Raw genomic sequence first — 17,926 nt, forward strand, 5'->3', positions numbered from 1 at the left:
AGGACGAGATGGTTGGACAGTGTTCTCGAAGCTACCAACATGTGTTTGACCAAACTGCGGGAAGCAGTGGAAGACAGGAGTGCCTGGTGTGCTCTGGTCCATAGGGTCACGAAGAGTCGGGCACAAGAAGAAGAAGAAGAGGAGGAGGAGGAGGAGTTTGGATTTGATATCCCGCCTTTCACGCCCCTTCAGGAGTCTCAAAGCGGCTAACATTCTCCTTTCCCTTCCTCCCCCACAACAGTCTGTGAGGTGAGTGGGGCTGAGAGACTTCAAAGAAGTGTGACTGGCCCAAGGTCACCCAGCAGCTGCATGTGGAGGAGCGGAGACGCGAACCCGGTTCCCCAGATTATGAGACTACCGCTCTTAACCACTACACCACACTGGCTCTCTTAGTCAACTAAGTGACTAAACAACAACATCCACCCATTTTAATTAATTTACATGGAACTTTCGTTACAAATGTGTTTTTCAAACCTTTATCTTGCCTCTCTTCTCAAGAGTATTCAGAAACATTACAATCACTTTCATTTACAGGAAACTGAGACTGAAAGTGACTAAGCTCAAATCATCCTTCCTGAGCCTTTGGCAAATGAGATACTTCAACACAATTCCACCAAAGACCAGACAAAACCTAGGATTATGCTACTTTTGAATGACGACAAACTATAATCAGTGTAGATAGATGGCCAACAGCCGAATTAGAGTAAAAAAATATATTATTTTTAAAAAAAACACCCATAGAGACCTGATCATGCCCTGTTTGGGTCTTAGAATTATACTTTGGGGTTTAATTCTAAGACCATTTTGTGGTTCACCTCAGATGCCAAAATGTAAAGTCGTTGATTTTGCACTATTTCTGTGCTTTTAACACTTGCATTGCAGGCATACATTTTGCAGGTCATGTTTATCCAGTCATAGCTTCTCCATGCTGGGAACAGGTTTAATTGTGGGATTTCTGCCTGCATTGTAGTTCTCAAAGCACAGGAGCTTTGCCAGGAAAAAAAAAGTTTGTAAGTGGAAAAGGAGGGCTGCCCCTGGGCATTTGAAATTAACAGCAGACTGTGCTGAGGCTAGCCAGCACATGAACAGCCTTGGGTGAACTGATTAGCTGTAGGTTTGGGGTGCAGAGTAGCAAGTACATTTTCAGTAGAAGCAGATATACCAGTGGGAAAATGAACCATAAACAGGGGGGAGATCAGGAACACTGCAGCCAAACAGTGAAAGAAACAGAGAAGTCGATGCACAGGAGGACATGGGAACTGAAGCTCAAGTTAGATGACAGCTGGGCAGCTAACATTTGCGTTAGTGGTGCTTGCCTAATTCACATACAAGATGGAGGAATCTCTGACTTGTTTCTCTTTTTTCACCCCCAAGGGGGCTTTGAAGTGGGCCAGAATGTCTAGAATGTTGAAAGTAGAAAGCCCAAGAGTATAGGAAACCTTTCTGTTTAGTTGGTCTGTAATAGTTGTACTGTGAATAGGCAATTTTGAGTTAGAATTGCAGAATTCCATCATGTTTGCAGCTGTCAGTATGAGCTAGAAGACATTGCTTAATTCATTCACAGTCTGCATTCTAGGTTGTTTGGTAGATTGGGTACCTACTGTAGAGAGACTGATAATCCTAGACAAGGGTGACTTCCCGTATTGCTTAGGTTCTACACCTGTTCACTTTGCTCCTAACGTTAAGACCTCTTGTGACTTAGACCTCTGCTCCAATGCATACTTTTAGCCTGCCATCCTCATGGTGATGGTGATGATTTTATGAATCACATTTCATATATAGATTTCAAAGTGATTTACAATAAAAACAACTGAAATAGGTTTTAAAACAACATTCTCCCCCCAATCTAGCTGAAAAAGGTTGTTGAAACAAAAATGTCTTCAGTCCATAGCAGCTTGAGTTGGATTTACTTCTGAGGAGATGGATTGGTGATTATGGAACTCTAGTGAACAGAAAATAGCTCATCAAAATGCTAAATGGGATTTGGTGCCAGGTAAAGCATGTGGGAGGATTATGGATATGCAAAATCACACATGGTTGCTGATTTTGGGTAGATGCAGTTAAAGCTCTCCTTTTTATTCTCTGCTGCCTCTTTTAAAACTGAATTGGTGTACCAACCATCTGTCCCTCGGGCCAAGCCAGAGAGCTCAGTTATGAGGCACTGAGGCTTTGCTCTGCCTTTTCAATATACAAAAATGTTCCCGTTCCAATTTTGTCTTACTATGAAAAGCAATACTTTGCCTGAATTAATTAGTTTCTGTTTGCTAGCTGTAAGGTTTTCTAACTGGCAAAGCAAACACACACACACACACACACACACACACACACACGCTTTTTGCAATATATATGCCATGAACAGAATTAATTAAATAAGAAAATAAGAGATGCACTGCACTGATAAAATGATCTGTTGTAGAATATCACTATATAGTTAATCAAAAGTCTCACTGCAGTTATGACAGAACCGCTCAACAAATCCAGTGTATTAATCTGGATGTTATTGTCTGCTTGCTACAAGTAGAGGGCAGCTGGTGTCTAAGAGTTGCTTGCAGATCTATGGGTGGTATCCAGTGTACTTGATCCAATGCCACAAGGATTTCTGTTTGTGTGGCAGGGACTTCCTTTATTTTCCTCTCTCTGTGTGCAACCTCCCATAATCTGCTCCAGAGGCTTGAGAACCCCCCAAAACAGAACAGATTAAGTGGGGGGGGGGAGAGGAGAGAGGGGGAAGGTTCTGTTCTGCAGCCAAAAGTCCTCGTGCTGATGAAATCAATGCACTGAATTCTGCGCAGCTATCCCAGAAGCCAGAACAGCAAGAGGGATCGCTGCTTTCACTGCACAGCGATCCCTCTTGCTGTTCTGGCTTCTGAGATTCAGAATATTTCTTTTTTTTTGTTTTCCTCCTCCAAAAACTAGGTGCATCTTGTGGTCTGGTGCGTCTTATAGAGCGAAAAATACGGTAAATGCTGAAGCCAGGTACTTTTTTGGAATACATAGTAGGGCATTACCATTATTAGGGCAACCAAAAGGTTACAAATAGTGTGCAAGCTTTTGAGTTCTCCAGAATGCATTAGCTGGCTAGATAGAACATAAACAGAAGCCAATGGGGTGAGGGATTTTGACTGACACTGAAGTCGTGGAGTCTGCTGGAAAGGGAAAGTAGCAGTGGACATGAAAATGAAACTCTCTTAGATGCTATTTGGGTTGCACCAAGACTTGTTGCATGTGTCCTTCCCTGCTCCTGCTGGAATTCCAGGACGCAAGCCAGAGTCTGGCTTGTTGTGACATTGGAACCTGGGCTTGTGGTTTGTTTTCCCCAAACAAACCACAAACATTAAGCCAAGAACAAACCTTGGCAACGTTCATGGTTTATTTGGAGAGAAACAAACTAGGAGTACGTTCGGACATCAATGATAAACCAGATTCTGGCTTGTTTCCCTGTGTGTTCACTTTAAACCAGTTTGCTTTATCTGTGGTTTAGATTTAATGTGTAAACCAGGCTACTAACATTTCCCTGTTCCTGAGGATGTAGCCAGATTCATGGCATAACAGTCAGTTTTTTAATTTTATTTCTATGATGTATGCACGTGTGCATGCCTTTCTAGATTGCAGGTGTGCAAACCATTATCACTGGTTAAGAACATAGTATTTCTATGGTGGTCAGAACCAGTGCTTTTCTTCTAGAAAAAAGGTGCCAGTACTCACCATGAAGTTGTTATAACAAATGCCACACTTTTAACCAGAGCTTTTCTTTGGGGGGGGGGGGGGAGTGCCGGTACTGTGTATCCTTGAGTACTCCCTGGAGGAAAAAAGCACTAGTCAGAACTCAGTTGTGATTACTTTAGCATTGCAGTTTGTGTGTGTTTTAATATGTCCTTATGCCATATTTACATTGTTTTCCTGGCTATAAAATATTAAGTGTGTTACAGCTTTAAAAGGTCATTGTAGCAGGGAATACTTTTCAGTGCCTGCACTTAAAGGACATTGGTTTGAATTCTAGCCAGTTCATATTTTATGATTAGGGCTTGCATTTGCGTGAGCAACACTGTGATCGTAAACATGGCTATCTGGGAGAAAGGGTCATTGATTTCATCACAACTTTTTTCTTCTTCTAATATGTGTTCTTAGCACTGCAGTGAGGTTTGAAGAAACTTTTCTATTACAGTGGTACCTTGGTTGTCGAACGGCTTGGCTCCCGAACAAATTGGCTCCTGAACGCCGCAAATCCGGAAGTAAGTGTTCTGGTTTGCGAACTTTTTTTGGAAGCCGAACTTCCAACGCGGCTTCTGCTTGAGTGCAGGAAGCTCCTGCGGCCAATTGGAAGCCACGTCTTGGGTTTTGAACGGTTCCAGGAGTCGAACGGATTAAGTTCGACAACCAAGGCACCACTGTACTACTAAACAGAGTTGTAAAACAAGTTTAAGGGAAGATTTCATGTTAGTCTGCTTTAAAGTTTTGGAATCCGGAAAGCGGGTATCTGAGTTTCTGCATTTGACTAGAAAAAAACCAGGAGATGAGGTCTGCAAATCTTTGCAGTGGAAGGACACCTTTTAAAAAGGCTTCACCATAAAAGGCGATGTGGATAGAGTGGGAGCTGTAAGTACTTGTCAGTGAGTCAACAAAAGAGAACCTTAGCAATGTCATTTGAATAATGTGTTGTGAACTGTTCTTAGTCTTGTGCTGGAAGAATGAATCTGAAAAAGTGCTATGTAAGCAGGATTTCTGGAGGCCTTAGAAACACAATAGCCTCTGCATTATAAGTATTATATGCACTATATTTTGTTGATAATTGAATTGCTGGGCAACTTAGGAGCATGTAAGGTTACTGCTTAGCCAATGGTGCTTTTTTGACAGTAGCTGCTAATAAACTATGAACGTGCACTGGAATCCCATCTAGTCTTTTTTTAATGCTGAAAAGAGCTGTGTAAGTGTATTCACGTGAACTCTGCTTGAATTCATAATAAATATAGTCGCTGTTCATTTCATTAAACCCCGTCTGTCTTTGTTGCATGGTATCTGGAAGGCCTGCACAGCTTGACACCCACCAGCTGTTTATGGTAACCTTTCTGTGGTTTCATAAACCACCTTGGTGCAGTTTTGAAGATACCATAGCCAGAAGTTTAAAAGCTCACTGTCCCCAGCACATGGCTGGTAGGTTGTATTCAGCTTGGTGATTCAGTTGTTGTACCCCTTTGATATGTAGGTATCTTTGTTGTTTCACCCAGAACAAATGTGTTGCTTCAGTGTAGCAGATCCGTCATATCCATAAATGGTTATATGTGCAAATTTCACATTGTGGGAGAGCCACCCCCCCATATTGGAGTTCTCATGAAAAGAAATTGTGATGGCAAATCTCTACGCGATCCACCACTTGATCTGGAGCAGATGAGGGTATCCCACCGCCACCACGGCAAGAGACTTGATGTTGCATGCTTGGAAACTTAAAGATGTACTTGCGGTCTGAAGTGCTACAGTCCAGAATTAGATTTCCTTCCTCATCTGCTATTTGTGAGAACTAGGACAAAATACTGAAAGTGATCTATAAGAAATGAAGTGCTCCTCAAGCTCTAGGATGGGTGTTTGGAATTTGGGATTATCTAGCCTTGTTTCTTGACACTAGGTGTGCATCAAATCAACCCATTTAATATCCCTGCCTTTTCCCTTAGGAGGGTGTAAAAAGAAGTTCGCCATGTTCCCTGTACCCTATTTTGCTATTTAAAATGCTTCAAGATTAAAGAGAGTTTATGAAATAGTCATGTCTTGGTCAGAATCCTGATTTATCACTGAAGGTTAGGCCTGTAGCAGACTTACTTATTTGTTATTTCTTAAGCTGAAAAATTGTAACAGTACAGTCAAATATAAAGATGAAGAGGTTTTTACTAAAAATAAATTGTTTTGACTTCTGTTTCTTCTCTCCCTTCAGTTCTCAGAATATAGCCAAAAGAAAAAAAGCTTACAAGAAAGCATTGAGAAATCAAAAATTGGGCGCCAAGACACTGTAAGTTTTACTGAATTTGAAGTATCCACAATAAAACATAATCTGAAAACTTTGGGGTGTTAAAGGTGGATGTTATTTTTTAAATTGGGATGCATTTGTGGCAGCAGGTGGCATAGGCAAAACTTTGTATTGTATTGGGGGCAGAAGCATAGGAAGAAGGGGGGGAGTCTTATATTGATCTTGTTATTTTTAAAAAATGCTTTTCTTGCACTTGCAAATAAAAGTTAAATATTCGGGGGGGGGGGGCATGCCTACTTCTGCACCAGAACATTTTCGCAACTATGATGTTATTAGATGCTATTTCAACGTTGCTGGCAAATGCAGTAGTATAATACAGTACGATCATGTCTTGCGTTGGAGTTAGGTTCCAGGATTGGCATATATATGCAAAATCATGTATACCTGAACCACTGCATTTTTATAATGAAATGTTTTTAGAATGTTGGATTATTTGATTGTTTGATTATTTGATTGTTGTTAGCCACCCTGAGCCCAGCTTTGGCTGGGGAGGGCGGGATATAAATAAATATTATTATTATTATTATTATTATTATTATTATTATTATTATTATTATTACTGGACCCACCCCTGTGTGACCATCTGGAAGGCTCTTTCTGTGCTGGGAAAACCCAGCTCAGAATGAGCTTTTAAGTTTTCCACCTTTGCATTCAGTTAATCACTGGGATTTCAGCCTTGCATGAAATCCAAGCCTTACAAGTTAATCACACTTAAGATACAACCTTACTGTACTGAAAACTGCTTGAACTTTTTACAGGCAATGCCACTTAGCCCAAATATGTATAAAGTCTCGTTCGTTGAATCAGTGTCATAGCTCTAGATCTGGTGATTGCATCCTTAGAGAGAAAAGAGGGTAGAGTGCCACACTTAGGTTGTAATTGACACCTTTTAAGAACACTGGTTAATTTTTGAACACAGGCAGAACGTGCAGCACTCATAAAGGAACTTACTGCCCTTCGTCAGAAGAGAGACCAATTAAAGGCAGAAATAGATAAATACAAAGAATGTGATCCGGATATTGTTGAAGAAATCCGTAAGTTGTGTCTAGAGTTATTTTAGCACACTGTGTAGTAACTGAAATTTTGGGACATATCAGGTGTGTTGTCTGAAACCTCAGTCATTAGCAAAACTTTTAAGTAACTCAGTTAGCTTGTCAATGGCAGGGAAACTAATGTCTAGATAAGGGGTGGGTAACCTTTCTCAGCCCAAGTTCTGCATTGCGGGTTGGCCACCGTGACTGCCAGCACATGCTCACTTCCACATGTGCACACATGCTCACCAAGCAGGCAGATGCACATGCACACTCAGCAGAGCAGGGGGGTTGTTTAGGAAATAAGTGTGATATTGGTGGCTGCCTATCAGCGCTCGTTCTCTATAAGACCTGACAGTGTCACCACACCAGGGTGAGAAGTGGTGATTTTCAAAGGGTAAGAAGAGGTACCTTGTTTAAAGAGGTTGACAGGCCACTAAAAATGGCTCACCACGAGTAATCTAGATAAGCAGGGTGATAAATATTGTAGACATAGTATGAGCGGACTGTGAAATGGGAAGGGAAGGGAAAGCGCTATAGAAATGAAAATAAGATTATGTCCTGCTGGATCAAACCAAAAGTTCATTTGGTTCAGCATCTTGATCAGCCAGATTCTTCTAAGAAGCTCACAATCAGGGTATGAAGACAATGTCCCTCTCCTACTGTTGGTCCCCAGCAGCTGATATTCAGTGGCACGCAGCATGTTGTCCTAACAACTGTTGGCAGTTTCCATACATTTTGTTTAATCCCCTTGAAAGCTATCTATGCTAGTGGTCATCGCCACATCCTGTGGCAGTGAGTGCCATGAACTGCTTATGGGCTGTGTGAAGGAGTACCATATTTTTCACCCCATAAGATGCACATGACCATAAGACACACCTAGTTTTCAGAGCGGGAATGCAAGGAAAAAAATATTATTTAAAGGGAGCGCTGAGCAGAGCCTGTATTCATTCCAGGCTCTGCTCAGCACTCCCTTTCACGAGCCGCGTGGGGTGTGTGTGCGGCGCTTGCAGGCTTTTCCCCGAGGAGGGAGAAGGGCAGCCCATCACTCTTGAAAGGGAGTGCCGAGCAGAACCTCCCGCCTGCATTCTGTCCATAAGACGCACACACATTTCCCCTTACTTTTTAGGAGGGGGAAGTGCGTGTTATAGAGCGAAAAATAGAGTACTTTGGTTTTTTTCCTCCTGAGACTGTTGCTGATCAATTTTATTGGATGTCCACAAATGTTAGTATCATGAATGAGAGTGACAAAATTCTCTCTTGCCACTTACTCAATTCCTTGAATAATTTTATAACCTTATATATTTCTGCTGGGTTGTCACTTTAAAAAAAATCTGCTCCTTAGGGTTGGGAGGAACCCCATGAACAGATATAAGGGTTATGGTTGGGGGCAAAGGCCAAAGAGAAAACAGAAAAGTTCTGTTGTGTAGCCAAAGTATCTGCTGGTAAAAGTAAAGGTAAAGGTACCCCTGCCCGTACGGGCCAATCTTGACAGACTCTAGGGTTGTGCGCCCATCTCACTCAAGAGGCCGGGGGCCAGCGCTGTCCAGAGACACTTCCGGGTCACGTGGCCAGCGTGACAAGCTGCATCTGGTGAGCCAGAGCCGCACACGGAAACGCCGTTTACCTTCCCGCTAGTAAGCGGTCCCTATTTATCTACTTGCACCCGGGGGTGCTTTCGAACTGCTAGGTTGGCAGGCGCTGGGACCGAACAACAGGAGCGCACCCCGCTGCGGGGATTCGAACCGCCGACCTTTTGATCGGCAAGCCCTAGGCGCTGAGGCTTTTACCCACAGCGCCACCCGCGTCCCATATCTGCTGGTAGACCTACTTAATTGATCGTTTCCTGTTTAGTAGAAAGGGTAGACCCTTTCCTGTTAGTCAATCACCACCAGTTCAGACTCTGTGAGTGTGTACATATATTTTGAACTTTTTGCTTGAATATGTGTGTGAACCACTATTGTACAGTTAGTAGAAGAGTTGGTAGTAGAAGTTGGTTAGTAGAAGATTTGGATTAAAAAACAAGATATTTCATCTCTTAAACTTGTTGGGTAGTCCTAGGGAAGTCACTTTCTTTCAGCCTAACCTGTCTTACAGGCTAGTGGTACAGATAAAAATGTTGTTTTCAGTTCTTTGGTAGGAGAAGAGACAAATACAGTAATAGTTACTGAATAGGAAGCACAAGATTCAGTGTTTGTTCATCCATCTCAGAAAAGAATTTGCTCTTTGGCACATTCCCTACTTGCCATATTTTGTTAGAGTTTTGTTTTTTCCACAACTGTTGTCTTTCTTTACTTCTGCCCATCCCTATTTTGCCTTTGCTTATTTTGATCAGTAGCCCAAACATTTCCCCCCGTGGACCACATGAAAGTTGCTGAGGGTCTTAGCGAACCATATAACAATTTTTCTGCCTGCTGTAGCAATTGTAATTCCACAGAATTCAAATGAAATACAATATAAGAACTAAAAGAAGCAATAGAAATACAATTAGAAATCAATATGAATATTCAGGGCAACGTATGTGCTGTCTCCCATCTTCAACATCCACAGGCGTGCTGTGGATCACCTGCATGAAGCTTGTGGCCCACAGTTTGGGAAACCCTGGTCTGGAGGTTTAAATTTCCTCATAGCAGGAAGGTGGTAATGGTTATACACAGATGCTTCTGTATTTGAATAAACAAATGGGGCCCAGCAACAACTTGTTGCAAGGGGGGGGGCAGGCTTCAAAGTTCTCCCTTATCAGAAAGAAAGGCAGCTGGTGTTTCTGAATGGGAACACCTGGAAGACCTTGAAAATACAGATCAGGTTGACTGTCAGGTGCTAGAATCTGCATCTTCAAAGTAGTCCGGTTGCTCAGAGCAGGAAAGCCACACCATTTGAAGAGCGATAGTTATCTGCATTCTCTTTCTGCCCCCACCCTGCAGATTACTCATATACACTTTCACACTCTTCGCTTTGTTTTTTTCCAAAAGCTGTTTTTAAAAATACATTTTATTTTATTTTTACTTTTGCAAACCTCTCAATTCTCATGAGGATGCTGATCCCTCTCTGTTGCATGTTGCTGGTGCTGTTTTGGCTACACAAGTATCGAGGTTCAAAAACGAACGTCAGAAATGGAGGGAATGCTGATAACACACATCCTTCCTGCCAGCATGGTATGATACAGACAAAATACCCATGGTGTGATCATCTGGACAGACACAAAGTCCATGAGTTGACCATTTAATATGTACCTCCTGCATTGATCCAACATGTGAGTAAATTGACCTGCCCTTTCGAGTGAGGGCTGCTTCCTCTTCTGCAGTGCGATAAAGCTTTTTGTGCAATGCAGATTTTGGAGGATCTCTGTTGCGACTGTGTCTTAGTTAAATCCTTGAACAAATGTCATTGTGCACATTAATTATGCATTTCCTTTGACCCAACATCTGTAGAGGCCTTCTGTAAAGCTAAGGAAGTGCATAAAACAATGTCGCATCTGCCTTTACACTTAAGAACAGTGCATATTAAAGACTACTGTGCTAGCTGTGCCATTGTGGGGCTGCATTGTTAAAGCATTAGATCTTTGTGAACTGTTTTTTAATTTTTTTTTTAAAAAAAGAAATCTGTCAAGTCTCATCAATGCAGGCTTCCCATGTCCCTTATGGAAAGGTCAGACTGTCAAATCTCATCAGTACAGAAGTACTGTCTCTCCAAAAAGTGTCTGATAGGGTTTGTCAGGACTATGTAACAAAAGACTTCTGTCAACTCCACACAAATACATTGTCTACAACCATACGCTAGGCTTAGTTGTACTGCCCACACACTATTGACCTATTTGGGGTTTCTTTCTCTCTCTTGAAATAAAAGAGCTTTTTGCTCATAACTCAGCTCCACAGTCAGCACTAGAAGATGGGCTGAAAATCTGCTGTTTGTAGTTTGAGGCTCTCCCCACCACAGCAGTTCCCAGTTGTCTTCACGTAGCCGCCTCTCAGACTTTTCTGTTGTGTGGACAGAGAGCATAAGTTGGCTTTGCCTCTTGGTCATCCCAAAAATGGAAGAGGGCAGGAAGAAAGGTCTTTCCTGGTCTTGTCAGGAATGATGGGGGTTGGAGTCCAACAACATCTGGAGGGCCACAGGTTCCTCATCCCTGATCTAGCCATTGCATGTTTTATGACCACACTTGGTATTGCCAAAGAATTTAGCATCCTAAAAATAGTGGTTTTCATTTTTAAAGGTTCCTATTTCCTGTGTAAAGATAAAGTTATGTGCATGTTTAGTGACATGTTAGCAGTCAGAGTAGGTCTTTTCAGTTTGTTGTTTTCATGCTATTGTAGAACGATGCAAAACATATTTGCATATATTGGAATGGTCTGCATATTTCTTTTTCCTGTAACAGAATTTGACCCTGATGCAGAATTTAGTCATTTCTTTTCTTTCTTAATTTTAACATAGCTTTGATATTTAAGAAACTTGGTGCTTCACCCAGCTACCAAAAGGATAGAGTTAACATCACATTTGAGTAATATAAGATGTATGTAGCATAATATATTGCAGAAACAAAGTGCAGGCACTTAAGACCCCAGATTAGAAAATGCTGTACTGCGGTAACTATCCGAATGTGTGCAAACAAGCCTCACTGCAGATTGGTGTAGAAAGTTGATTCCTTCTTAAGCAGAGTATGTCTCAGGCGTGTGTGGAGTCATGAAAGAGCTCTCTCCAAAAGCAGAGATGTAGTAGTACAGCTATTATCACATGTTGTTTTGTATTGTCACACGTTATTTGGGAGTGGTAGCCGGTGCTAGCTCTACTCCAAGTTGGACCTGTTTAAGTTGATGTATATGACTAATTTAGGTTCAATAATTTCAGAGGACCTGAAGAATGCTGTCAAGGAAACACATTTTACATCTTTATTTTTTATTTAACAAAATTTATTATTGTAAATAGAACATCAAAGTAGTTTACAAAAAAAGCCACACACTGAAATCGTCAATAAAAGACAAATGTATTCTTAAAAAATCAGAATATAATTGAATACCAGCTCTTAAGCTAAACACAATTAAAACACATGCTAACTTCTACTTGTCTGGATAGGTTTGTCTGCACAATTTATTTTTTAGTAGACACCAAAAAGTGTGCAGCCAAGGTGCCTGTCTGATGTCAATGGGCAAAGTTTTCCAAAGTGTAGGTGCTGCCAAGCTAAAGAGAGAGAAAATCTTCCAAGTGTGGAACAAGTATTATGTGGCACTTGTAACAATGCCAGTTCCTCAGATTGAAGCAGTCAAGTGGGCATATATTGAGTGAATGTATAAGTAACTGAAAGTGAAAAATGTTCTGCTCTAGAATTGCTGTAGTAATTTTTCTGTTTCAGAAGTTAGTGATGGCCTGTAGAGTAGGTTATGTTTCTCATGATTTGCGGAACATTCTTTGCTTTTTACTGTAATCATCTCACTATTTAAGTGCAAAGCATGATTCAGTAGAACTGTACAGCTGCAATTTTAGAGCTTCTACCCTGATTTCAAATGGTGCTGGAATACAGTCATTCCAGCCTTTGCAAGTGTCGCTGAAGTAATTGCTCAGGAATATCAGAGTAAAAATGTGAGTTACTATGTGCTATTTTAAGAGTAACTAATTTGAAAGTCTCCTAGGAGATTGGACCATTGCTGGCTAAAAGAAATCCATAAATCCTGCTTGCTGGTAGACATTTGAAACCTGATAGCTTACACTGGCCCGAGCCACTTCTTGTTTTGTAAATTTAGATACTCTTTCTATCTGAACATACTTGATGCTTTTTTCAGGGTCAAGAACTTGAGGTTCCTGTTTTCTAAAAGGTTTCATTTTACATCTTGTCAAGTTGCCTTAAAAGATGAAAGGGCCAGTATTGTTTGCAGATACTTCTTGCTGAAAATTCAAATGATGCTTGCTGTTAGTAGGACTATGCAAAAACCCAGGCTGCCAAATCCTCAACACGGGGTAATAAGATTACTGAGGATTAAGAGTCCTGTCATTTATAACCATTGATTATTGAACTTTTCCCAATATTTTCTTCTGATCTTTTATATCAACTCTACAAATACTTTGAGACATTATCTTACTCCAACGTATCCAATTCTTAGATAGTGCGAAATGCTTACTGCTTTGCTCACAGCAATTATCCCAGTCCAATCCCAGAATTTACATCCCTTAAGTTTGCAAAAGGCCATTTACAAGCAACTTCCCATTAAGCTCCACCAAATGATGTGAACTTGGAAACACCCTGTACAGAAGTACTCTCAGTTTCTAATGCAGAGATGACTGACCTGTGGCTCTTTAAATGTTATTGGATTCCAGCTCCCATCAGCTCCAGCCAGCATGGTTAAGTATGGTGGGAGGTGTTATCGAACAGCCTTTGGGGGACTACAGGTTCCTGCTCTATTGAGTTTGGTGTCTGCTACTCCATCCTGTCCACATTTGCAGGCAGTGATTCCGTCTGTGCCTTAGACAATCTTTTCTTTGAGTCAAGACTTTTCTCTGAAGTTGCAGGTGTGCCTTGGAGTAGTACAGATAATGTTTTGCTGGCAGTGTTTGTTCCAGACTAGGTGTAGAAAATAGTAGCAATGTTGTATCTATCTATCTATCTATCTATCTATCTATCTATCTATCTATACCCCGCCCATCTGGCTGGGTTTCCCCAGCCACTCTGGGCGGCTCCCAACAGAATATTAAAGACACGATAAAAGATCAAACATTAAAAACTTCCCTAAACATGGCTGCTTTCAGATGTCTTCTAGAAGTCAGATAGTGGTTTATTTCCTTGACATCTGATGGGAGGGCATTCCACAAGGCGGGCGCCACTGCCGAGAAGGCTCTCTGCCTGGTTTGTAGTTTATGGCAGGGTTGGGAAACTTGTGGCCATTAAGATGTTTTTGGACCACAACTTTCATTTAGTAGTTAGTGCATGCATGTCCAAAGTCCTTTTTGGGGGCCTACTAATCCGGCCCCCGTGGCAGTATATTTCAGTCCTAAAAAATAGCTCAACAACTCTGGTCGGCCCTCATGCATGTTCAGTTCATCAAATCTGGCCCTCTTTGAGAAAAGTTTGGGCCCCCCTGAGTTAGTGTGTAATAGTCCAGCAACATTTGGAGGACCAAAGCTTATCTACATCTGGCTTACAGACAAGACCAGTATGGAGCTTAAGGCCAATAAAAAGCTGCTGTTGGCAATGAAAAATGTTCTTCCAGGCATAGGGAGAAAAGTGATGCATATAAGACAATGGTGTGCATGTAGGGAAGAGAATTATGGGAGCTTGTGTAAAATATAGGGAGTGAAGACTACAAAGAGATGTCACTGTTTTGGCAGCAGCATGTGAAAAGGTTTGATACTTTCCATGTCTCCAAACTTGTAAGATAGGAACTAGGTAAACATAGTTAAAACTCCAGTGGCTCTTAGAACCTTATTTAGACTAGCAAAATCATTTAATATTTTTTCCTATTAAAGCCCAGTTTGGGGTGCACCAAAAACCTCCGTGTGAAATACTTGGGGTAAAGTATTGTCTTTGTAGATGCCACATGTCCCTAAAGACAGTTGCAGTGCATAATTATACTCTTTGTCAGATTCAGTTGTGGACCCACACTGTACCACCTTCTTTTCTAACAATCACATTGAAAATAAAGGCCTACTGGGAGACTTTTTAATGTTTTGCAGCATCATTAAAAAGTAAGCTTATTTTATGCCCTCTCTGAAAACTTAAAACAAGTGTTGGTAAAAAAAAAAAAGTTGATTTAAAAGAAAATGTTTGGGAACAAAACCAATGTTTTGAAACAACAAGCCAGATGAGTGCAACCTTATGTTGCTTTCAACCTGCTGAAACAGTATTTCCTTATGCTCTTTATATTGGGCTTATTTTATTTATTTATTTTAAAAAAATTAAAGTAAAAAATGTAGAAAGTTAATCTAAACTTCCTATTTCTATGTCACAGAAAACACAAAAGCGCAGAGGCCCATTTTCATTGTGTTTTTTTAAGAAATAAAAAATGCAAATACCTTGTGAACCGGCTGAGAACAGTACTTAGACTCAGATATGTACATTAGCCTTCCTCTTGAGTTTGACGGCAGCTCATTTTGCAAGTTGAGTAAGTCTTGCCTACAGTACAAACATCATAACAATGAAACATTTTATGTTTCTTTAATTTCTCAGCGTCCCTAGAGACAAGCTGTAGGCTGTGCATTGACCACTGCCAATAAATAATATAGGCAAGCACTGGCAAGACAGAGGGGTGTGTGTGGGTGTGAGAAACATGACAGCTCTTTCAGGCTTTCAGTATGGGAATCTGAGTCTGCGTCTGTATACACTCCAGAGGGGAAAAGCTGAAAGATCTGAAAGAGAGTTGTTTGCTTTGTATACAGTTCCCCACCACCATCCCGCTTCACAGTGTTTGTGGACTGATCTTAAGACTATTTTAAAAGGATTATTTGGGTACATGTTTAAGCTACTGTTTTATACATTCCTTGGAGTGCTTGCCTTACTTCCACAAGTTGTCTGTTTGCACAAGCAGGCTAGTGTGTCAGCATGGAACTTATAAACCTCAGTCTAGGAAGCATCTTCTTCCGTTATGCAAGTTGCAGTGCTTGATGTTGAGAGCGACTGGTTCCCATATAATGCTGGTCACTTGAATAAATTGCCCTCATGAGTGAGGAAGGTGATTGGAAAGAACATGTGAAGTGGCCCATGAGCAAGGTCACTCCAATCACTTAAAAAGAAAGAAAGAGAAATTTCGCCAGGAGGTGAAAGAATCTCTAATTTGTCCATGTTTTCTTTTTGTGTGAATGTGTGGTGTGTGAGAGAGAGTGAAAAACCACGTGGATGATTTCCTTTTTTCAACCGTATAATTTTCTTTGGCTGTATCAAGAGAGATGATGATGCAGACATGTCTAATGATGCACCACAAAAGTCATGATTCTGGAATAGGATGTGTTGAGGGCCACAAATATGTGGTCCTAAAAGCAAGTTGAGCAAGCAGGTGGGGATGTGGTCAACAGAACTGCAAGAGGAATGTGAACGGTTAGATCCCAATCTTATTGAGCCCAATTTTTCCCAGCCTGTGTGCGGAGCCATTTCTGGTGCATGATAGCAGATTGCAGTTCCTAAGTTGCTACGTGACATTTTTTAGCATACTTGTAGAAACCACATATTTAACATGCTGGTTCAGTTTGATATAGTTATGTTAATATTATCTGAAGGTTTGGTGGAATAATAATTTCAAAAGTAAAAGATTTTCAAGCTGTTGCAAAATAAGAATTGTGCTGTGTGTTCACAAAACCACTTTACAATGTCATTTTAACCCCTTAAGGCTGTTGCATTACATGAGTAGGAATTGCTGGTATTGATTTCCTGTTGTTTCTTGTTGTTGTTGTTTTCCAGGTCAAGCAAATAAAGTGGCTAAGGAAGCAGCCAACAGATGGACTGGTGTGTCTGCATTTGCATTCCTTAGCAACATCCCTGTCCCTTCCTTGAGGAAAAATAAACTCAAGAGAAGAAGCAATCATTCATAAAACTTGCAATTTGTTAGCTCTTACCAGAGCTGCTATACAATTCATAAAATATTATTTAACTGGTAGTGTTTGCCATTGCTCAGGAAAATACTGCACATGAATGCTACTTCTCATGAATGCATCATTATAAATTTATTTCATGTGTTCTTAACAGCTGGAGTCATTGCCACATATCATTATCATTTTTGTTCAGTTTCAAATCACTGTATATGTTAAGCAAACCCAGTCTGTAAATAACATGCGCAGTAGGAGAATTTGTTCTTTGCATTTCATTTCTGCACAGCCTATAACGGGGGGCTTTCTTTCTCTGCAAACTAGCAAAGTGCTTGACTTTCAGCCAGTAAAAGACTGATGCAGGTGAGCCTGGAGGACACAATTGTGCCTTTTAAATTTGATTCCACAGCATATCTTAGATTACAGCAAGCTCTTCTTATTCGTTATCACCAGATATCCACGTTTATGGGGATCAGCGGTACCATATAAATGGAATTTTGCACTTCACAACTGCTTCACATGACACCTTGTTATCAGGTCTAAAGCAATTGATGGTTGTCTAGGATTCAGCTGCATCACTTCTTCACACTGATAAAGTCCAGCAGAAAATAAAACATGCACATTCCACTCACTAAATTGATCTATTGAACATGCATCACAGAAGGTGCAAAATATAACTAAATATAATGGATTGCTTTATCCCACATAAAGTTCTCTATTATGATTATCTTCCAAAGCCCTTCTCCAGCTGCCCCCTGCCCCCACCATCAGAAGTTAAGGCAGGTGGCTCTTAGAGAATGGCCATTCCACTTTTTGGAATGTCCTTGCCAGGAAAGCTTAGCAGGCATCAACTCTTTGTTTATTTTCATAGACCTTTTAAAACCACCTTCAGAGCAGCAATGCTGAAGGGCAGGATAAAAATAATAAATCTCCTTTTTTGTTTGTTTTTTTGTAGAGCTGCTCTGTTACTCCTCTTTAAGTGTTTGCAAACAATGCTGTTTTAAGAACTGGATATGTGTTGACTACTAATTTGCCCTGGTCCCCTTCCTTGTGATTTTCCAGTTCTGTTGCAAGATCTGATACCAGTTACCACTTGACAACTCCTATTGTGGAGAGTTTCCTCCGATCAGATGTCCTGTTGGAGGTTTGAGACTGGTGAAGAATCTCTATGGGTAACATAGAGATCATGGTAACCAGTGTTAGGTGTTGCAACAGAAAGGCAGAAAAATCACTTTGAGGAAGACCTTGGCATGGAATTGTAATGTGTAGACTGGCCCTGCTCTTTCACACTGGCAGTGGGTCTTCTTTTAAAAAATAAAATAGAAATCCCTGATGATTGAAATTATGGAATGGAACTCTCCGTTCTAAAAACTTTATT

General features: G+C 40.8%; 1 protein-coding gene across 5 annotated transcripts in view; it reads left to right on the forward strand.

The window, feature by feature from the left end:
• The window catches only part of LOC114604552 (meiotic nuclear division protein 1 homolog), a 35,431-nt gene that overhangs the window by 15,320 nt on the left and 2,185 nt on the right, over nt 1–17,926 (forward strand). For 3 of the 5 annotated variants that reach the window (XM_077934103.1, XM_077934102.1, XM_077934104.1), the window contains 3 exons: nt 5,924–5,998; nt 6,936–7,050; nt 16,424–16,468. In XM_077934103.1, the coding sequence (XP_077790229.1) occupies nt 5,924–5,998; nt 6,936–7,050; nt 16,424–16,468 (235 nt within the window). The remainder of the gene's footprint in view (nt 1–5,923; nt 5,999–6,935; nt 7,051–16,423; nt 16,469–17,926) is intronic. The other 2 variants (XM_077934106.1, XM_077934105.1) reach the window with 1 other exon arrangement.

The sequence above is a fragment of the Podarcis muralis genome, chromosome 9, assembly GCF_964188315.1.
Source record: "Podarcis muralis chromosome 9, rPodMur119.hap1.1, whole genome shotgun sequence".
In the NCBI taxonomy this organism is placed as follows: Eukaryota; Metazoa; Chordata; class Lepidosauria; order Squamata; family Lacertidae; genus Podarcis; species Podarcis muralis.